We start from the raw sequence: 23,948 nt of genomic DNA, 5'->3' as shown, positions 1-23,948 counted from the left end.
TTCTTTTCTTTTCTTTTCTTTTCTTTTCTTTTCTTTTCTTTTCTTTTTTCTTTTCTTTTCTTTTTTCTATTCTCTTCCTTTCTTTTCCTTTCTTTTTCTGCTCTGTTCTGTTCTGTTCTTTTTCTGTTCTGTTCTGTTCCATTCCATTCCCGTTCCGTTCCTGTTCCATTCCCTTTCCCTCTCCCACAGTTCCATAGGATGAAACACAAGTGGAAGCAGTCATGGAAGAAAACCTATCTGAGGCCTGTTAAATGCTAAGATGCTATCTGGTTTAAATCCTTATGTCACAAACTGCTGAAGATGATGAAAATATTCTGAGAAATATTATCTTTTTTTTTTTTTTTTTTCTGGTTTGCTTTGTTTAAATTTTTCTTTGACATCTCCTAGTGACCACTGCCAGGCACATGCAGAAATTCTGACTGACCATGCACAGCTATTCTAATGTAGTACCAATAGGCTCAATTCCAACAGAAGAATTTAGTACTTTCTGGTTAGTTCCAGCGATGTCTTAATTTTGGTACCTCTTCATTTAAAACATGAATTGGATTCCTTTCCTTATCTTTAAGGTTAAGTGTTTCAGATGATATTAAAAAAAAAAAAAAAAAAAAAAAAGGAACAAAAAACCTGTTAACCGTGGTAAAGAGGAAAAAAAAAAAAAAAAAAAACATTATCTACAGAGCTACGTCTGATTTCCCTGTGGTCCTCCAGGTCTTGTCTGCCTGATTCAGATGGGGTTGCACACAGACGTGGCTGTATTTTTTCCATTGAGCACAAAGGCTTTTAAGACAACTTACAGTCCTGTCGTTGCATGCAGAGTGTCCGTTGATATCATCTGGATTGATGCCTCAGTTTGTTCCAAAAAATTGAGCTGGTTTACTGCAATGAACTTACTAAAATATAATTTAACCTTTACTGAAAAAGGATTACTTGGAAAAAAAATGAATATAGCCTTTTAAATAGCTGTTTGTGAGTGTACTTGTTTGTAAGAATATACTTCATTACATACCTTAAGCATATTTTTGACATCAAGATCATATACTTTGGTTAGTTTTTGAAACTTCAGCAAACTTGGAAAACAGACTCTTGTCTACACAAGTACAAAAATATAAAGTTTTATATACTGTAAGGATAATTATAATTTGGAGGAAGTCTTTTATTTAAAATAGCTGCTTTCTAAACTCAGATGATGCACATAGTGTTTTTTTTTTCAGAGGTAACCAAAAACCTAAATATTACATTTATTAATTTAATTAATATAAAGGAGTATTAATTTAAGTAATATAAAGGAGTACTATACTATGTAATAGTATATGTTGACAAAAATCATAAAAGTGATTGACAAAAATCATAAAAGAAATAGCAATGTTTTTGATATCGAGTTTAACTACAGTGTGTTGTAAGTAAACAGTATGAAATTATTTTATTCAATGGAAAACAGTTTTAATACAAATAACACTTCTACCTTACGGAGATAAAAGGATTAAACAAAATTAATAGAATTATCATGGTTTATACCCACAGGGAGGTCCACTGAAATGTATCCTCCAAATCCCCTTATCAGTGTTGGGACAAATAACTAAAATATCTGTTCCCGCAAAGGCTGTGGCTTGTCCCTGGCTTGTGTTTTATTGCCTTGCACGCCAATTCAGATGTCGAAGGTGGGCGTGAAAGCTGGTTCCTAATTGAAGCAGACTGGCAGAGGCTAAGAGCAGTAGTCGCTTTTACAATGCCCAGTGCTGTTAACCTGTTGGGTATGGCTGAACGAGGCACATCAGCACACCACCATAAAAGCCATGTTCCGGGAGTCAAGGAGTGTGAAGAAGGCATTTTTTGTTTTCATACTCCAAAGAACGGGTTTCACAAGTTAAAAAGATACGTGCCAATCTTTTGTCAAGTTCAGAATCAGCATCCATGGCTGGGCCGTCCCACCAGGGACCTGACGGGGCCACAGGCAGAGAAAGATTGTTTTTCAGTGGAAGGCCTTTGTGCTCCTGATAAGGTCCTGTGACAATGAGCAGACACTCATTTCAGCGCACATCGTTCTGAGCTCACTGATGCTCAGAAAAGTCTTGAAAAAACCTCCACTTCACTTTTATGTGGTGTGCAGACCACCCATGTATTCATAATATTTTAGAAGTTTTAATATATTTTTCCATTCGTTCCACTTACTGAATTTGGTTCTTGAAGATAATGCAGCTGTAAAATGCAGTGTCTTCATGTCAGTAAAAAACACTTTGACTGGTTTATCATGCCTTTTAAATATGAAACTAATATATCCATAATTGTTACCGAATACAATTAAATATAGGAAAATAAGCTGTTAAATGACCCACGTATTTTTAAATTTAAAAGTAAGTAAACTTGAGGTAAGTAACTTACTTAAGTAAGTTTTATAGTCATCCTTGTCTTGGAAACGTATGCTTTTTTTTCCCCTTTCAAAAGGTTATAGGCACTCGGCACTTAAACTACATTATATTTGTTGTAGGGTACTTACAAATAAAGGGAAAACCCAGTCTGTATTTTATCTCAGCACATAATGGTGTGATCATTTGCTTTTTGTTTTCCATTGATTTTCTAAAATATCAATTCAAATTAACAGACTTTGTTGCCAAAGGTATGGATGAAAGTGATTTATTTTATCGTTATTGATCAGAATGGGACAACCAGAAGGAGCTTAGGCTACATTGCATAATATCAGCAGATTACGTGCTTTATAAACATTTGTAGAATTAGTCTTTCTGTACAGAGGATTTATGCAGAAAAGTAAAACCCATACAGTACTTGAGGTTACTAATTTAAAAAGTTACATTGCATGTGTTTTGGAAAAGCAGAGGTCTTTAGGGTGGTATTTTTGTCACTAGTTGTAATACACTTTACCTTGTTGCACACTTTGATATTCAGTTTATTTTCTTTCCTCTCCTCCTACCCTCATTTTCTCCTCTTCTTCTCTTTTCTAATCTTTTTGTCTACTTTGCCAAACATATTAGTTTGTAAATGTTAGAGAGCAGGTAAAGAAAAACAAACATACTTCATCTATATGCAACAAAGAGGCAGTACAATAGGCTTTCTTGCTTGGCTGATGTCATGAAAATAGAAACCAACATGATCAAAAGTATCAGCCACTGAAGTATCTGTAAAGAGCTAGCTGGGTGTCATCTAGTTCTTTAACTCCACTTAACAGGAAGAACTAAACTTTAACTTGCATGAAACCTTACATCCTTTATCAGCTCGAAGAACATAAAGAGTTTAGCAAATATACTCCAGAATAAAATTCAAGTAATAGTGGGAATTGCTTTGTGTTGCCATCAACCAAAATTTGGTCTTAGTGTTGGCTTTGTTTCTATTAAACCCAGGTCCGCCTAGGTTTAATTAATAGCCAATACCATTTTATTAATGTAAACCAGATAAAACATTAAGCATTGCTTTTAAGATAAGTAGTTCCGAAATAGTGAAAAGGTGTTTTTGTAGGAAATGATATGGAGGTAGACTGTTTCTGGATTTTTATTTTCTGTTCCTGTTGTGTAGGTGCCAAATAGAAACAGCAACAGAAATGAAACCTGTTTGGATAATCAGCTGTTCTTGTGATTTTTGCAACTGGAATCACAGCAATTACCGTATCAACTACACATGATTTCACAAATAGGGGTGTTAAGGAGTGGATCAGCTCCTTGAAAACAAACTTTCTTTCAGATATTCTAATAACAAAAAAAAAAAAAAAAAAAAAAAAGGAAATAAAAGATCTGCTTTCTCAGCAAAAGTGACTAAAATTCTTTTCAGCTTTTTCTGTGGTGTGTCAATCGGCCTTTAAGAAGTTGTTAATATCTGCTGTATTATAAAGCAACTGCTGATTGCTAAAGGAACAGAATGACACATTCACCTTTGTATATGGTAGTTAATTCAGCTTATATTACCTTCCTTAGCTAATTAAACACCAAGGACCAGTTTTTAGGGTGAGCAATATCTTATTCACCAACTGCTTTACTGGAAAGCACAAGATTGTGTGAGAACTCTTTTAAAATACATTATAATGCTGGAAGTTCAGTTCTTATTTAGTGAGAGTAATTTAATTTATGAAGAAGAAGGACTAGTGTTACAATAAATTGACCTAGTTTTTGTTTTTGAAATATGGGATATATAAAATAATTTTATTTCCAAGTCATGAAAAAATCCCCCCCCTTTCTTTCTTTTTTCTTTATAGCATGGAACAGTGTCTTAAAGACCTGCAATCAGAAGTAAATGAAATATGTACTGACGAAATACTGCAAACCACGAATGACTGCCTTCAGTGGCTCAACAACTGCAATTTTATTTCTCTCAGACCTTCATCTACACCACATGGAGAGCTGATGGAGTTCCTCAGGACCCTGGTAAAAATTGTTTACTACAGAGTTTAATGTTTGGGAAAGTTGGTTATATGATGTTTATGGTTTTTTGTTTGTTTGTTTGTTTTTGTTTTCTTTCCTGTTAGCTTTATTTCAGTCTTCACTATTGTGAATATAGTTCAGAAAACTTAACATAAAGCTTAGTCCTGATTTTATGTCTGCAGCAGGGATTTACATTTCCTTTTGATCATGTCCGAACTAGACAAACGTGGGCCTAAAAAAATTCCACATGTTCAGCATCACCAATACTGTTTTATAAACAATTGAAGGTGAAAACGTTTAAAGTTACTGTCTACGCACAGTCTGTTAATTTTAATTATTTCCCTTCAATTGTATCAGTATGAATATAACCCATCTAATACAGATTATTGCACTTTATGTGTGGTTTAAGCATTAACGTCGTATCTACTTTTTCCTAAATCAGCATGTGGGAGCTACATCCATTTTTCCTGCAAGTTCTGGACCTAACCAGAAGTCACATTTCACTTTGGTGAAAAAAGATGTGATTTTTACCCCAAATTTTCCTGAAAAGTTAGCATTAGAATAAATACATGGAATAAATAAGTGGAATTCTGGAAAACTGAATTGTCTAAATAAGTGAAGGATAATACCTCAGTAAATGTCAGCCTTCAACTTTGTATAGAAACTACATACATGTTTGTTTATATAACATATATATATACAAATATCAACCCAAATAAATATAGACTTTGTCCAGTGAATTATTCTGGGTTACTTCTTTGTCATGATTTTGTCATTGGATGTGAACGTCTTTAAGATAAGATATCCCATATTGGCAGAAGGAACCCGGTTACAAGAAGTGGAGTTTTTTCTCCTTTGGGACTTCTCCTGGCTAAAGCTCAAGCTTCATCAAATCACCTTTTTATTTATTATTCTTTTTGGTGGGTTGTGTTTTTTGTTCAGCTGGTTGGTTTTGTTTTTGTTTTTGATTCATAAAACTGGTTGTTGATCTTTCAGTCTCACTTGAATCCAGTGAATTACATGACTGATAGCCCTGGGTAATTTAAGATATGTCAAATTATGAAGTCATTTCTAGGAAGGCCAGGTTCATGTGGTGAGGAAGTGATTTAATCCCTTTCTTACATGGGTGATCAGTATGCATGTAGCTGTTAATAATCGTGCTGCTCGAGGATGTCGGACTGATGCTTGTCAGACTTGATCTAGACAAAATGGGGGAATCCCAGAAAATACGGATTTACAAGTTGTTTGATACTTCTAGTCCCGTTATATCCTAACTTAACACCCTCAGAAGAGGGCATGGCAATGGTGCGTCCGTTGCCCGTGCTCATCCTTCTCGCGGGTCAATTTAAGCCATATACCTGAACACCAGGTGGCGGCATTTGTTTGGCAAACTCCAAAATATCCCCATCTCTGGAACACTTTGGGTGTATCGTATGCAAAACGTGCTTTCCAGCTCTCAGCTCCCCAAGAGTCTACAGACTTCATGACAGTCTGCCTGTGGGCTGTAGAGGCTAGGTAAACCCGCGGAGCAGCTCTTCGGGAGGCTGCTGAACAGCGAAGAGTGAGAAGCCTCAAAACCTTAATGCTTCACAGCTTAATGGGAGAACGAACGTCTGTGGAGCCTGGGAACCGGGACAAAACTGTTTTCAGGCTCGTGGCTTCTCAGATAAGCCAGCCTATTGCCTTGGTGAGACTACAGATGAAATGTGCATCTGCACTAGCACCGTCTGTCCATCTGTAGGAAGTTATACTCATCCTTAGCTCCATAAGCACATGTGCATTAGCCTGTTTTCAGTTGTATTCAGCATTAATGAGATTACTACAGTCTGACCTTTCTTAATGGTGTATTTCTATCTAGTGAATTAATTACTCAGTTGACTTAATTAAAAGCTTGCAAGTGACAAGTTAAATATCATACAATATATCTTCAGTAAAATTAACCTTCTTTCCACCCCAGGACAGTATCCCTATTTGTTACTATACCTCATTATGTATGTTTGTTAGGGATTTCACATATCTCTTAAGCTTCTCGAACAAAAGTAAAAAAAAAAAAAAAAAAGTAATGCAATGTGGTATTGTCAAGCATTTATAAACTCTTATGGAAATACTGAGAGGTTCTTCATGAACCCTAAAATACTTCAATTATGTGAAACCTCATCATTCTGCGTACTATTCTGTAGTTTTAAATACTTCAAAGCTGAATCTGTACACGAACACATCTTCATTAAATTTTCTACCACCTAAACCAATGACAAATCTCTTTTAAGAAAAACTTAACAATATCTTTTAGTCTAAGTTGCAAAGCATTTGAAACTATTAAAATTCTTACTGGCTTTCATGAATAAAAATGTTTTTGTTTAACTGTAAAAACCAGCATAGGGATTTGCTTGGAAGACATTTTGGATTCATCATCTAAAGGCATGAGTTACAATCACTGGTTTGATCACAGCTTCTCTTGTTCTGTTTATTTCATAATATAATCACTGAACATACTTCATAAAAACAAACAAACAAACAAAAAACTTTAAATTTATAAATCTATCTGTGAGCACTTGACTTTCCAGCTGCTCTAACTATGCTAGCAGCAGCTAGTGACTAGAGTCTCAGTTTACCAGCTCAACACGTTCTCTTTGCATCCACAACACTTCATAGAATGCTTTAGTAGACAACAAAAGGAAATTGAATCTGTTTTACATATATGCATATTAATTTCTACTATTTAAGATATTAACTAGTTCCACATATTTCTATCACATGCATGTTTTTATAGGAAGATACTTGACTGATAATTTCCTTTATTGTTCTGTCTACAACATGTTTCCTGCTAGTAAGTACAAAATTTCATAGGGAGCTCCCTGAAATAAAGATGTGAAGTGGAAGAAAAATGGCTAGTGACTGAAAAGCATGCAAAAAAAAAGAAAACACACCAAAAAGTTTGTCAAGAATTTTATCTTTTTTATATTTCTTAAATTATCTATTGATAAAAGATTGCTACAGTAGAAAGAATAAACGTTTTTATTTCAAAATTATGGAAGTACTACCATACTCAAATAAGATTTATTTCTCTCTTTTCCATAATGAGAAAAGAAATAAAACTGATTATTTCCTGTAAACAGTTTAGTTTAACTAAATCAGTAGTTCTGAGTGTAGAAGGTTTCTGAAAGTAGCCTTACCAGCCTTGCATTATAGGTTGGAGAGACCCAAATAAAGGACATGAGAGGAAAGATCTATACTTATGCGATTTGCCAGAACACTTTCTGTGTTGGAAGATCTTGGAGAGAATTGATGGGAGGTGAGGGAGCAAGCAAGAGGGTCTCCATATCCTGATTCACTTCAGACTTGCCCGCTTGATTCCTGAAACCCAGAGAATCAAATGTGCCAGCAATTTCTCTCATTATTTTTTTGTGTGTGTGAATTCATGGATCTCCTGTTAACTGTCTTCCTTCTTCCTCAGTCCATGTAGCTGAGATGTATTTTGAGGCTCCCATACTGTTAATGTATCAGTCTGCTACTAGATTTGACAGGATACGCAGCTTCTTACTCTTTTGACCTATTTGATCTAAGCCCATTGTTCAATTCTTAAGTTTTTATTTGTAGTTCTTTAAGGCAAGTTCTGGGCAGATTATTTTATGCATAGAATAACCTTTCTCACTGTTGCCTGCTGAACCAGAACACAGAAGGCAACAGGTTTTTATTTTATAAATCCCTGTCTTGGTTTTACGAGCAAAACCTCTTATTATCCTTGTAAATGTTAATTTCATACAATTTTCTTTCCAAGATGTGTGTGTGGACCTCAACAGTCTATATCATCTGCCAAGGCCTCTCTAATGAGCTATGTTTTTTTCTAGGCTTTCCTTTGAATTGTGGGATAGGACTGATTGACAAAATGGGTTGAGGATGTAAGAAAGATGGGAAGAAGAATGTAAATTCACTGGAGTAGGTAGATAAAGATATGGATGGGAGCATAAATTCACTGGAAAACAGCCTTTTGTTATTTCTGTTGTTTATAGAGCAATTTGTTTCATTTTCTCATTTGCTGGTAAGATAATTAGCATTGGAAATAATTGGTACTCTAGCACAAAGCTGTTAATTTTATTAAGCAAAGTTAACAAAACACTTCTTAAATGCCGTCTGATTTACTTTTGTTAGCAAAGCTTGCTGAAAAATGAGCAAAATCAAGAAGAAATGATACTTCACTTCCTTCTGGATCTCTCTAGTCAGTGTGGTGTCTCATTTCCCTGTACTCCAAGCGGGACGTCTTTTGAGTTTACATCTTCCATTCATGCCATTGAGGATGATTCAGCTATGGACATGAAATCTCTCTGGGATGACGTGAGATTGCATCTTCGACGATTTTTAGTAAATAGACTGCAAAGTCAAGAAGAAACAAATACTAATGCTCAGCAACAACAAATACAGTTTAAAACTCAGTGCATACAGCAACTTTTGTTTCTTTACCCTGAATCAGAAGTCTTAACAAGGTATCAAAACATGCAGAATAAACTGGTTAGTGATATTCTACAGAACTGTATTTTGTCTAGCTGTGGTGAAACAAATTTTGATAAAGTCGTTCATGGCTACCAAAGTTCAATACCCACACTGTGCACAATGATAAAAGAAGATTTCTATGTACTAAGTGGAACTATTGATCCTTCTTCATCATTGAAGTTTATTAATGAAACTTACCTGGATACCATCACTGAGGAAATAACAGTTCTCCTTGAAAGACTTTGCGAGCTGCAGTTCAAAGAAAATGCTCTGCATATAGTTAAGGCAAACAAGATTTCAAAGAAGCATAGAGGAACAGTTCATGCCGTGGGTTAGTAGACTTTTTTTATGTTCATTGTAGTTAGATATTATTTTGATTATATGACCTTTTTTTTTTTTTTTCAATACACCTGGTTATTTCATCTGAAGAGAGAGTCCAAAGGTTATTAATTACAGGTTTATGTTTTAAATGCATTATTGCAATAGAGTTATAGACTATGTCAGAATTGTGATAAAAAGTGGTTTTAAAGTAATGGAAATTATCTTATGATTATTTATGTAGAAATCCCTTTATACTTCACTGTATAACAATGTCATTATCTTAATCTTCTTTTTTTTTAATGCAACTTACTCCAACTAGTTATACAATGGAATAAGAACTATTTGGTCCAGATTTTAGAAAACACAAGGTCTTCAAGCTCTTCAATCTTTTCCCTACACTTTTTGTTTTGATTGCTAGAAGTTTTCTGACCATGAAGTACACAGATTCATATGCTAGAGGTGACCCAAAAAGATTACTCTGCAGATCTTAATTCTCAAACAAACAAACAAACAAACAAAACATTTAGGGTTCCTATTCCTGTGAATATACTATTAGTTATAGTTAGTTCTACCTGGTCATTTCTTCTTGTTCTAAGGAATTTAAAGCAGTAAATTAAGCTGTTACCAATGTGTTACAGCTTTACCAATGTATTACAGCTATTGTTTTTTCCTTTTTTGTCCTAACGACAAACCAGAGCAGTGAGAACTAAAAGCAAACTCAGAACACCTGCATGGGCTGCCCACAGGCTGCGGCTCTTCAGGAACTGCTCCCACACGGCTCCGTACCACGGGGTCCATCCATCCCCCAGGAGCAAACTGCTCCAGCACGGGTCCCCCACGGGCGGCAGCTCCCCCCAGACCCCCTGCTCCTGCGTGGGCTCCTCTCCACGGGCTGCAGCTCCGGCCCGGGGCCTGCTCCTGCGGGGGCTCTCCATGGGCCGCAGCCTCCTCCAGGCCACATCCAGCTGCTCCACCGGGGGCTCCTCCACGGGCTGCAGCGTGGAGATCTGCTCCATGTGGGACCCATGGGCTGCAGGGGGACAGCCTGCTCCACCAGGGGCCTCTCCACAGGCCGCAGGGGAACTGCTGCTGCCTGCCTGGAGCACCTCCTGCCTCCTGCTGCACTCACCTGGGGGCTGCAGGGCTGGTGCTCACTCCTCTCTCCCAGCTGCTGTAGCACCAAAGATTCTTATTTTTCCCTTTCTTCAGCCTGCTCACCCAGAGGCCCAACCAGCATCACCCACGGCCCAGCTCTGGCCATCACCAAGTCCCTTTTGGAGCAGCTGGAGCTGGCTCCTCTCTGACATGGGGCAACTGCTGGGCTCTGCTCACAGAGGCCACCCCTGCAGCCCCCCATGACCAAAACCTTGCCGTGAAAACCCAGCACAGGGAGGTGATGATTGGTCAGGTCTACTCAGAAGAAAATTATACTCTTGTGAGTTTTAAAGTCCATCTACATGCTAATCTAAGTCAACTAGAAATTCCAGTGGAAGGAAAGTGGAAATAACTTTTCAACAGGAACTGAAATACAGAGGAACCTATGAAAGAAAAAGTAAAAGAAGAGGTAAGCAGACAAATAATGTGAAAAGATGACAAGGTCAAGATAAAGCTGATGTAATTAGAGGGATGGAGTGTTGGTGGGAAACAAGAAGCAGTGTCAGTAAATCTGTTATTCAGTAAATGACGAGAAGAGTATCTTTGAGTTACACGTGGGGTTATGAGCCAGGAAAGGGTTTCACTGCCCAAAAACGACTGGTAGGTAACCAGTGATAGGAGAGTGACTGGGGTTCTTTATCAGGGATTATACTGATAGGACATGGAGTTATGCCTTTAAACTGAAAAAGAGTAGATTTAAAATAGATATTAGGAAGAATGTCTCTACTCTGCGGGGTGCAAGGCACCAGCACAGGCTGCCCCGAGGAGCTGTGGCTGCCCCATCCCTGGCAGTGCCCAAGGCCAGGCTGGATGGGGCTGGGGGCAGCCTGGGCTGCTGGGAGGTGTCCCTGCCCATGGCAGGGGGTGGCACTGCATGGGCTTTAAGGTCCCTTCCAACACAAACCTGTCTGTGCTTCTATGAAACCTAGAAGTTTGTGACTTAATCTTTCACACTCAGAACATCTTAAAACTGCTCATTATCTCCATTTTATCTAAGGCATGGACTTTAAAGTGACCGTAAGGGTGGCTCTCTAAAAAGACACACATTAACAGCTTCAGTATTACGTGAAGGAGGATTACAGTCCTTAAGTCAGTGCACAGCTTTATTGCAAATTTAAAAGGACAGAGTAAAGCGAAAATACACAATGTAAGTCTTGGGAGCTGCTAGTGACTTTTAAAACATTTGCTACAATTAAAGCAGGACCACTTTGGCCCCTCTGATTCTCACCCCCATCCCGCGGTGTGGAGGGAGGGAACAGCAGCTCTGCGGGGCTCAGTTAGTTGCTCGCCGGGGTTAATCACAGTACAGCCATAAAATGTGTTTAGAAGTGTTGTTTCTTAATATCATTTAATCCTCAAAATGTTTGACCGTACCATACCAGATTTCTGCTATGCTAAGTCAGAAAAAGGCATTTTCCCTGTGGAATTAAAGTGTTCGCAAGTCTGTTTATACTGAAAGAAATATTTTGGAAAAAAAAAATCTACAGGATAACTGTTTTGTGAGGTTTATAACTGTAGACAAATTCTTACTGTCAAGTGGCTTTTCCTGCTTGGAACTCTTATTAAATACTGATTAGGTCCAGGATGCCTTTGCTGGCCTCAGACGGTCAAGAGTGGAAGTCTGTGTTTATACATAGCTTAAGTTAAAAGACAACTTCTAATGGGTTGGCTTGACAGTGATACCCAGTTTTCTGAGTATCAAAAAAATAAAAATAAAAAAATAGCAAAGCCACACATGCTGGGGCGTTGAATGGAAGGGAAGGGGAAGGATATTTGTTTTTGTTTTCCTTGCTGAAAGAAAGCTCTACCAATGTGTTTCTTACTTTTTGATGCATGTTGCCTCTGCCCTCCGGGAACCACCAAACCAGCACATTTCAAAACAGCACAATAATTTAATCTAGAGCATTCAATGGGGACTGTTATCTCACAGGTGAGAAGAAAAAAAAAAAAAAAAAAAAAAAAAAAAAAAAAACAAAAAAGCTTTTTTTTTATTAGCCCCCCCCCAGGGAATTTTTTTTTTTTTTTTCCTAAAAACTACTGTAATTGATCCTCCTGTACAGGAGAGAAAAGAAAACAACAGTAAAACAAGCAGAACCTCATCAAACTTTATATAGATGACCTACTTCTGTCTGGAATATGAAGGCAGTCTGTAACAGTCTTTAACAGAGTTATAAATCTTCAAAATTTTTCATGTATAACAATCTATTTAGGAAGTAAGGAATTAATGCTTTTCCTTTCACGTTCTATTAGAAGAGTTATTTGTTAACTACTGTAACAAAATCATATCCGTTTATCAGGACTGAGGGTAAGAATGCTGAGACACACGCTTGCAAATTGATAGGTGAAAAGAGGCAAATTCTTTGGAACGTGATACCTTTGATTGCCAGCCGTACTGGAGGTAGCTCGTGTTACGTTCTACCTTCATCCTGTTACTAGGTAAATCAGTGCCTCTTCATATCTTTAACCATGCACAATTCAGCCATTCGTAGCTGGGCTGCATTAGCAATAGATTTTTATCTAGCATGCCTCCCCCCCCCCCCCCTCGTTGGTGTGTTTACCCTCTGCACAACATCAGTGTTCTGAATTTGTTAAAATAATATCCGAGGAAGGCTCCCCTTATCCTGCCCCCAAATACATATATATATATATATTTTGCTTGTATTTCTATCATATTAATTGTTTCTTTCAGAAACTTACATACTGTTAAGCATTAAAAAAAAAAAAAAAAAAAAAAAAGTTATGTATTTGTTAACATAATTAGCATGTAATGCATCATCCAGACAGCTGGTTTTTAGCTAATCTCCTGTGATTTTTTGCTTCATTTTCCATTTTGGTTCATTACTCGCAGTAAGTCTGTTAAATGTGGATTGTATTTGAACTTCATTGTGTTCCTTTGCTTACAAAAATGTTAAGCTAGTTTAATCAGGCTTCTGTGACCTATCTTAATCCTTCATCTCTTTTTAGATGAAGAAACAGCTACTCTTACAAGTGATAAGACATCAGCCAAAGAAACTTTAAAACTCTGACATTATACACATTTTATGTATTAGTGGGAAGTTTTCTTAGGTTTTATTTACATAGTGTTTTGGTTTTTTATGTACATGCGGAGAGAGGGAGAAAATACTTAATGTGGATTAATTAGGCTACTTTATAATTTCCTATGGTTAAAACGAAATAAAGTATAGAGCTTTGGGTTTTCTTTTATTTTGACTTGTTCAAATTCATTCACTTATTATTTTAAATTTGTAGTAAACTTGCCAGAGACCCTTAAAATGAATAGAAACCATAATATAATAGCACTTACCCCTAGGAAATATATTTCTATACTTAAATAATTAATAACTTTAAAACCCTAAATGAGATTTTTTTTAAATATAAAACAATATGTAGCATGGTTTTCAAAACCAGTATCTGCTTATTTTTGTGAAAATATTATTGAAAAATTAAGCTGAACTAAGGTGATGAAGATAGGCCTAAATATGTTTTTAGCTACAAAGTAATTAAATCACTTTCAATGAAGTGTTTCAATATTCAGTTTTACCCCAATATTACCAACATCTTACTTGTGTCCAGCAACTTTTCTCTCTTTTCTCTCTCTTTTCTTTCTCCAAAATACAACCAACTTGATACTATTATAAAGATATATTTAAGTATCATTTTCTTGAATATATTGAGTAGATAGATCCAAAGTGTGCCTTCAATTACGGTGTTCTTAATTTATTGCATTTACATATCCATGAGCTGCTAAGGAACATAATAGTGATTACGGAACAAAAAATAAATATGGTGTATTATCTGAACTTGAGTAGAAGTACTGACTGTTGTTTAGAGGAGCTGCATTTGCGTAGCAGAGATGTGAACAAGAAGAGAAACAGGCTTTGGAGTAACCTCTTTCCATAAAGATCCTTTGAGGGGATTAAACAAAAGGACGTGGTAAGGACAGTTTATTTTGATGTCACTTGTTCTTAGACGTTCCCAGCAATTTGCTTTCCAGCTAAATTGAAATACAAATTTTGAGGTTTGCGCCTGTAATTTTAAGAAATTTCATTTCTCCTCTACCTTCACATCCACATGGCTTTATTTCCACTAGTTTATCATTTCCTCCCTTTGAAATGAAGAACCTTAGTTACAGATTTTCTTTTATCCTTCCACTTAATTTAAATTCTGCTCATTTGTGATCTCTTGAGCCATGATTATTGCCTACAACCAATCTTGTATGATCTTCATCATATCTATCAAAAATAAGCCTGAAATAGCATTGATACCTGCTGGTTAAGTGGCTGCATGATGAAAAAAAAATGTATCGGTTCATGTCTGGGAATAAGTAGGACTCAATAACTTCAGTGTAATTTATTCAACATTTATATATGGAAATTAAAGAATCCCAGACTTGATTTCATGTAACTAATATTTATGCCTTTGCACCCTTGTTGAGATTTCTGTCCAGATTATAATCTATAGTAGATAATCTACAATATTTGCATTGTAGTGACAACTGATTTCTGAAAGATGGTTTTCTTATGTGTAGTCGATGAAATCTTGCTTTTAAGAAGTTTTAGGATGAAGGGAAAAGGTATAGTGGTCACTTGCCTTACTACTGTTGTCTCCCAGAAGATCATGTTGCATCTCTCTGATGTGCTGGTGAGGCACACTAATATAAAGTAGCCCATATTTTTTATGGGTTACAACGTCCCGTTTGACATCCCACCCCAATAGTTCCAGTCCATTATATATCCCAGATCCTTGCATTAATGCATGCTAGTTTTCAGTTATATCTGCAATTTATTACTAAAGGTGAAGTGCTTTAGAAATATATATATATTAAATAATAATAATTTACTTGTAGAAATTTACGATTGTGGAATTTTCCAAAAAATCTAATGCCAAAGTCCTACACCTGGGCCGGGACAATCCCAAGCAGAAATCCAGGTTGGGCAGAGAATGGGTTGAGAGCAGCCCTGAGGAGAAGCATGTGGGGGTGAAGCTCACCATGAGCCAGCAATGTGTGCTTGTAGCCCAGAAAGCCACCCGTACCCTGGGCTGCACCAACAGCAGCGTGGGCAGCAGGGTGAAGGATGGGATTGTTCCCCTCTGCTCTGCTCTCTTGAGACCCCACCTGGAGCCCTGCGCTCAGCTCTGGGACCCCAGCACATGAAGGACACAGAAGTATTGGAGTGAGTCCAGAGGAGACCATGAGGATGATCAAAGGACTGGAGAACCTCTCCTATGGAGACAGGCTGAAGGAGCTGGGGTTGTTCAGCCCGGAGAAGAGAAGGCTCTGGGGAAACCTCACAGCAATCTGCCAGTGCCTAAAGGGGGCTGCAGGAAAGCTGGGGAGGGACTCTCTCTGTCCGGGGTGTAAGGATAGGACACAGGAATGGCTTTAAACCCCCCAAAAGGTAGGTTTAGATTAGACACTAGGAACAGGCTTTTTACTCTGAGCTGCACTGAGGAGCTGTGGCTGCCCCATCCCCGGCAGTGCCCAAGGCCAGGCTGGATGGGGCTGGGGGCAGCCTGGGCTGCTGGGAGGTGTCCCTGCCCATGGCAGGGGGTGGCAGTGGGTGGGCTTTAAGGTCCCTTCCAAACAAAACCATTCTGTGATTCTATGAAATCTATTTAAAGGCATTTTCATAAATTTAAGCCTTAAATTATTTGAATTCCTACATGTATACTGTAGCGACCCTTAGATATTGAAGACAAAAATGCATTTTTTTTTTTTATTATTTCTGCACGACAAAAGTAGCTGATTATATCATAATTATATTTCTGCCTCCTTGACATCTTTTCTCGTCTATTTTTGCTGTTTTTGTCACTGCAGAGTGCCTGGTAGTGCAGCTTTTATAGGAGCAGGCTATAGGGGGCCTGTATAAAGCAATAGATGGGAGAATTGCTGATGAAGAATGGTACCTGTATGTAAACAGGGTTTACAACCAGTGGCTCGTTGAACTCCACTCTATACAGTGATCTATGCCACAGTCTTCCCGATGTTCTACACAGATGGAATAAAAAAAAAAACTTGTAGTTTCCATCAGTGAAAGGCAGGGAAGAAATATGTATCAATTAAAACTGTATTAAGTCTATGTTATGTGTATATAGCCTTCCCAGAAAACATGAAGAGTTTCACATCACAGTGAAAATTACATCACAGTGAAAATTACATAAATCCTACGTATGGAATGAGTAAAAATCCAGAGGTCCTCATTAGATTTTTTTTTTTACTTTAAAAATGCAGAGATCCCTACTTTTGTATCATAAGTCAATCAGCGTTGAGATACGCAACAGGTTTATTTCCCACCTACTGAAAAGATACCGAGCAGACAGTGTGGGTAGGGATATGTAATAGGGAGTTAGGGTAGAAAAACAACGGCCATACAGATATGATGCAGATTTCTGCAGTTGTCTTTGTTCCTTGGGAAACCTATAAAATTTTGACAGCCAAAACAAGATCCTATTACTCAGGGGAAACAAAATAAATGTCTTTGCATTTAATCTAGGAAATAATGTGTTTCATAGCCTCTTTGTCACATATTATTTATGTCTTATCCTTGCAAGTATTGTGTTTGATTTCTACTGCACAATTATATTAAATGGAAATATGAGTAGAGCTGAGGAGAAAATAAAACCATCTGTTTGAACGTAGAGAGCAGAAGTTTTAATAAGAAAGAGGTACTCTTTTAAAGGCCACATGAGCATAATACCCTAGGACCACAGATGTGTTTCTAGTGGGAGAATGACATTTTTGTAAAGATTACAAAAGCATTAAGCCTGTTACTTTTTAAGCTTATAGTAGGGGGTAAGATAACAGTATCTAAGTTACTGAAATGTCAGTGGAACTGACAGAATTTCAAAGCTGGTAGCATGCCTGAATACCGTCCTTCTTTTTAGAGCAGTTGGTTGAAATTACTTATTAAGCTCATAATGTGAAAACTGACAGTGAAATCTCATTATTGATCCACTGTCATATTGAAAAGATGCCCATTCTGGGATTTTATTGGCATATTGTTTATTTACCAAGATAAGTAAGCACTAGCTTTGCTTTCAAAGTTATATATTACTAAATCGGAAATAGTTGATGGGTTTTTGGGGTCATATTTTTAGGGCTGTTGTGTCCTGATGAAGTTATGTCACTTCATCTTTGCCAACAGGAACTTGAATCTGTTTACTGAATTCTGTTCAAGGGGACATAATTCAAGTCTCTCTTTTTTTTTTTTAAAAAAAAAAAAAAAAATACTATTATTATTATTATTATTTTTTTTTTCTTTCAAAATGTCCACAATTAGCAAACACCAACTAATTATCTTCCTTTTTGCTCCCTCAGCATACCTGGGTGTTCTTCCTCAGCATGAAGGGAGCGTTTAACTCACTATGCCCTCTAATTATTGCATTCTCCTCCCAAGTTTAAAAGATGAAAGTGACTTACTCTCCAGTTTGATATTTTGTGAGTGGTCAGGGGTCAATCTGAGATTCATATACTGTAGTATTCTATTTAATTGTAAGTGACAAAATTTGAGAATTGCTAAGCTAGGCTCCCTTTTACTTCAGAATATATGGCTGCATGCAGAAAAATGTGTAGAACCGTGAGAGAACCATGAGAGGAGACCTTAAAAATGTCTTCTAAAGAGACTACAGAGACTCCTGCATTGCTGAATGAAAAGGATGTTATTACAGGAGACTTTTCAACACGTATTTCCACCATCATGTAAACACAAGTTAATTAGATGATCCTGGCTGTGAATTTTTGTCAGGACAGAGAACCTATACCGTCACAAAATGTGTGTTCAGAGAGAAAGTTTAACTTTAAAGGGCAAAATGATTCTAGCCCCAGTAGGTTGTTTTGCAGAAAAATACATCTATTTAAACTGAAGATGTGTTATATCCAAGGGATGGATGTTCTGTGCTAACTTAGAACACAAATCTGTTTTTCATGGTCACTTAGGCTTAGAAATGTAAAAAGCCCTTCTATTTTCAATCAAGGGGATGCCGAATTTACTGAGTTTTCGTTGTTGTTTGTTTGTGTTTTTTGTTATTTGTTTTTGTTGTTGTTGTTGTTTGTTTTCTTTTGGTCATTTTATAGTATGTGTCTCTACATTTGCTGAATATAGCAAGGCAATGCAGATACTCCTGTCTTGTCTTATCTAGAGAGAATAAGCGTTGTTATAACCCAATCCAACATCTGAGTTTGAAATTTAACATTTGGCGCCTTCTCGAGATTTTTAGTACCCCTAGCCACTGGGGACTCTCTGGAGTTGATTCAGTTAAAAGGAGTTATATAAAAAGCTCATATATATATAAAGAGGTGTTTAAATAATATAGTATCAATGAGGAGGAACCAATACGTGCATATTTATGCTAATTTATGACTAATTCTATATTTGCAACACCAAAAATGTTTGATCCTGTCTACAAAATATTTATTAAAAGGTTATCAATTTCCAAAGATGTTTCTCTAGAAGTTTGGAAATGGCAATGCCTGCTGTTTTGTTTTTTTTTTTTTTTTTTTTTCTGTGTGCCTAAACTTCTTTCTGATTTTTGTATTCTTTGCAAAGTATTTTTGAGAACTTTGTGGTGATTTTGCCTAAATAGGGTTTTGAAATATCAAGAGGTAGGAAGCAGGAATACGAGTATCGACTCCAGCTTTATAAGTAATTTTCTGAGTGTTTTCTCCTATTAGAACAAAAGCTGTCACTACCTGCCTCTGTTATATCTTGGAAATCCCAAGGAGTAAAAGAAGCTAAAGTGACAGAAGCACTTTAATCTATTATTTAGGGAAATACATAATATCAAGTGTAGACTACACAAAGGAATGATGAGCGCTTGATAGAAATTTGTGATTGGCTGGAAGTTCCTAGCAATCTAATTTTAATAGAGTGGGTCTGTTGTAATGAACCGATCTGCGTGAAACCCAAGCATTCTACTGTGAATGTAAGTGCAGAGGATAGAAAAAAAAAAAAAAAAAAAAAGCCAGCAGACATTTTTGTATTTGCAGATATTTAAGAAACCTAAGTCAGCTAAAAATAAATACGTTAATTGCAGTGATTTCAAATAAAAATTGCAGTTGTTTTTATCAGCTAAGTGTTTTAAATGGCTTACAGAACACACGCAAGTCCTCTCAAAGGTAGCATTCGTTAAAAAGTTTGACGTACCTGGCCGTACATCATTCTCTTCCAGCAAAGACAGAAGAAGATCAACTTCTTCACGAACTCTTCTCTTTCAAAATAAGTGCCATCTCCAGTTTGCTACAGGCTCCCCCAGTTGTTATGCTTTCTTTTATGCTCTTCTTTGGCGTTTCCTGGGTGTGTGAAGACTTTAGGGAGTGCAGTAACTCCCTCAGCCCACTATGTAGGCAACAGCAATTAAATAATAATAGTAATTGTGTGGAGTCAGTTTCTGGCATTGGGAAGGCCAGAACGTGGTTTCGGTTCTATTGGGAAATGTTCCAAGGAATAGCATTTTGCCATAGGATAATTCCTGCAATTTTCTGAAGAGAACTGTTTACCTCTAGTCACTACTTCAGAAGGAATTGTAATTTATAGAATATCATCTAAAAAAGCCACAAATACAACTGCAAATATAGCCTATCTCCAAGTTTTCAGACCGTTTTAACCAAGGAGAAATGAAAGAATTTCTGCTATTTCGTTACTCTGATAATTAAAATTACCAGAAAATGATTGGATACCACCTGCTAAATTCCTTAAAAGGACCCATCAATACTTTAGTCATAATTCATAGACTAATTAATTGGTTTACTTTTGAATTCTTTACAATGTGACTGTGTACCAGAAATTGCAGTGTGTGATCAGGGTGTGTTCTAACTTGTTAGAAAATACATGTACTGTGGAAAGTTAAGGAGCACGTTGTAGTTTCAGATCAAGCTGAGGTAGGTGTCTATGCGTAAAGGTTTTTTTTATTAGTCATTATTACCGGGCACTTCATCCTCCAGAGCACTTGAGGAATTCCCTATAATGAACGTGATTACAAGTGAAGATTTAATTTTGACAAGACGAATACACTCCTTGTTAACAAAGGACTTAGGTTTTTGCTAGGTAGCATCTAGCAACCTGATGTTGGAATCAACCTTCACGATGAGGTGAAAACTGGTTTCATTTAGCTGGGGAGACATTACGGAGTAGATTTGATTAAAATTTCATGTATAGTGAATCTCCTTCAAAAGATTAGTGTTGTCTTCACAGAGGTTGTTTAATAGCTGGCAGTGACATCTCCCTTCCTATGACAGACACCCTTTCTTGATTAAATAAATGCAGATTTATACATGCTTACCATGTTTATACACAAGTTGAAATCCCATACTTCACTGCATTTTCTGACAAGTGCACAGTATGGATGTACACTGTAAGCATTTACAAAAGCCATAAGTTAATGGTGATGTCTAATACAAAAATGTTTCCTATCTTCAGATCTGCGACCATTTTAAAAAAGGGGAGGAGGAGGGGGACACAACACAGAGCCAACATGTAATCTGTTTGCGTGAGCGTTTTTTATCAACGTCCCATGGCGCCTGTAGGTCCCACTGGCACTAAAAAGGAGCTCCAAAGTAAGACAGGTGTTTAAAAAACCTTAAACAGGCTGATAACAGTTTGCATCCGTGTGGTTTCCTTTGCTGCACTGATAGTTCTTTATGGGTCTGTCAGTTTCAATCAGCAGAGAGTACATGTGATCAGTATATCTGATAAACTTGTCAATGCCTTTTTAAAGCAGGATTCCCCAACCTATTCTGTTCAGCTCTCCTCCCCCCTCCCCTTTTTCATCATTTCAAGTAGAACCTTGATAAGACAGAGATATGTCACAGGCAGCTGTGTATAGCTAGCTCAGCTACAACTAATTTGTGCAGGAAAAAATTAAATCAGGAGGTAAATTATTTCATGATTGCTCATTCCCAACAGAGTTGGGCATCATTCAGAAGAAAATATCAAATAATTGGTTTCAGGCCATGTCAGACACATGCAATTCCCTTCACTAATGGCTATGTGAGGTAGCACTAGGCCTCAGGGGTCACCAAAGAACTGAAAATAGCTTAGTGCCAGGCACAGCAATAGAGAGACAGAGCACATAGGAAATGAAGTGGCAATAAGTGCAATCTATAGGGGAAATGTGCTTCACTTGGAGTTTAATATATTGGCTTAGAAGCTGGCAGTAAGCCATGCAACAATTGTTTACCTTTTTGTCAGCATCTGCATCTGTTCTGTTTTGTAAACGGCACTTAACTTTCAGTCAGTGAATGCTGGAATCAATAACAACTGTTAAGGGATTTCCTTTCTTTTTTTCATATTCCATAACAAATGCACACTACAAACCATGTTTGCCTTAGATTAACAAGGAACAGACATTAACAGGGTCAAAGGGATTTGTTGGGGAACATTTTATAGCTTCTTGGGTTTGCAGTAATTGTATCTGTGTGATTTGAATGTATCTTGTAACCTATCCAAATTAAACTGTTAAAAAAATGCTAGCATGCAGTAATGAAGATGATTTTTTATAATTATCTTAAGTACTGTGTATAGAAAACTGCTGGCACTGTTTGTAATAATTTAGGTCTGTGTAGTACTGTGTATTACATCTGCTATGCAGAAATATTAAGTTGCCTTTTACAGTATGAGGAAATTAGTGATTATATCCAGCAATACTAATTATTTAAACCTAGCAGTTACATTAAAAATCATATATCAACATGCAGCTTAAGAAGAGAAAACTGTGAGCAGATGTCCGTAAAAATTGAATGTATCATTACTAAATGCAAGTGAAATAACAGTACAGTTTATATACAAGCTCTGCCTAGGAGTTACTGCGTGCAGATGAATGCTGTCATAAATGCAAGATTGCTGCAATAGTTATAGCATCACTTAAAAGTTAATATTGCTGAGAGGTGAGGAGCACATTATTGCTAATGGAATTTATGTATGCAACTCCCTGTGCACAGCTTTGAAAATCTACCCCTTGAAATATCCCTATACACAGTGACTACCAGTAGTAGAGTTTCTCTTGCTTTATTAGGCCATTTCTTTTCAGATCTTAACAAAATGTTATTTCCATTTATGGAATGACTCTATTATTTGCATGCAGGTTGTCGTTAGACTTTAAGTTTAATATTACAGGTTTTCTTTTCAATTTTCTTCCTCATATAGTGTTATTGGATGAAATCCCCGACATCGCTTTCTTGTGTCCCTAGAAGAACAATATTGTAGATCTATCTTATATGAAATTAAGCCTTATAAATGGGGGCAGGGGAACGATATTTAATGTTTTGGGAAGGTATTTTATAGTAAAATTGATTAAAAGCATTTTAAACCCTTGGTTCCTGCTGAGGGAGAAATCCCCGCTGTAATCACTAAAGAAGGCAGTCATCAGGTTGCTTTCCAAGGATTCCACCGTGAGTCTCAGAAGCAGTTTAGCCATGTGTCTCTGTACACTGAAGAGTAAGGCTAATTAATCTGAGAGCAGCACTGTCGTAAGGTAGCTATTCTTGAACATCCACAGCCAGCTCGCCTATGATGCAGGGATTTTGGTACCACACTTTACTGTGTCACATCCCTGGATGACTTCAAATGACCAGAGTTAGCCATTCCATTTTTTGAGACGTTGTGAATGCCTAAGAGTTAAAAAATACAACGTGCCAGGCCCAGACAATACAAAATCACTGAAGTTACTTTAAGGTTATAGGATTAATTCATATGCATATTTTCCTATGCTTTTGAGATTTTAAATGCTTCCAAGCTATAACCAAGAAAATTGGAACACACTCTAATGGTTTCAAGAGCTGCAGCTTTGAGGAGCGCACCACTTTTGAAGCTTTCTATATGTTAGCAGGTGTACCCAGATCATTAAGACCCAGAACAGCCTTATTTCTGATGATTCTTCATTTTTAGAGATAAGGGCATATCTTTTCAAGTGGTAAGGTAAAGAAGGCAGAAATCTTGCTACTGATTTTAAGTATTTAGGAGAAGGTTAGGTATTACGATCAAATACTTTATTGAAAGTGTGTCGTTTTTCTGTGTTTCTTGAAAAATATTTCAGTTAACCTATTTGCTGGCTTAGAGTTCACATGAGCACTTCTAAACTCAATCACCGATAAAGTAAAATTTTCTGATACAACGCTTTTTATTTATTTATTTAATTAATTAATTCCAAAGAGCTCCGAAGTAGTCACGTTATTTAGCAGAAAATAGTTTTTCGTTATATACAAATAAGAGAGAGACGTCTGAGATCCATTGTTGAAGACATACTGCATCCACGCTGAATTTAACCCTGAAGTTTGAGTGACGTGCTGATTTTTAGGGTGTCTCTTGTCCTGCTTGGTTCTTTATTTTCTTCGTACTTTCTGTTGGTAAGGGCAGTTTCTTTCTGTAGAAAGTTCTGTACGTTTTCTATAAGAATTAATTTTGAGCAGAATTAGCCTCTACAGTGTATTTAATTTACCTTTTTAGAAGATAAATTACTAATTCATTATTAATTTAATAATTATTATTAATTTAACCGTCTGATAGCATTGCAAAGTTGTCCACAAGTTCACTAGTATTGTATGTGTCTCTTTATATAGTATTGATAGCGTGTATTTCACTAGTCCGTGTTCTGTATAAACATATTCATTAGTTTTTGCCATAAAAA

At 36.8% G+C, this 23,948-nt stretch overlaps 1 protein-coding gene across 7 annotated transcripts in view; it reads left to right on the top strand.

The window, feature by feature from the left end:
* KIAA0825 (KIAA0825 ortholog) overlaps positions 1-23,948 on the top strand; it is a 252,687-nt gene that overhangs the window by 42,048 nt on the left and 186,691 nt on the right. For all 7 annotated transcript variants that reach the window (XM_035310864.1, XM_035310865.1, XM_035310863.1 and 4 more), the window contains 2 exons: positions 4,199-4,367; positions 8,514-9,183. In XM_035310864.1, the coding sequence (XP_035166755.1) occupies positions 4,199-4,367; positions 8,514-9,183 (839 nt within the window). The remainder of the gene's footprint in view (positions 1-4,198; positions 4,368-8,513; positions 9,184-23,948) is intronic.

Source organism: Oxyura jamaicensis, chromosome Z, assembly GCF_011077185.1.
Source record: "Oxyura jamaicensis isolate SHBP4307 breed ruddy duck chromosome Z, BPBGC_Ojam_1.0, whole genome shotgun sequence".
NCBI lineage: Eukaryota > Metazoa > Chordata > Aves > Anseriformes > Anatidae > Oxyura > Oxyura jamaicensis.
Note: the sequence above shows the minus strand (reverse complement) of the source record. Positions and strands in the feature narration are given on the sequence as shown.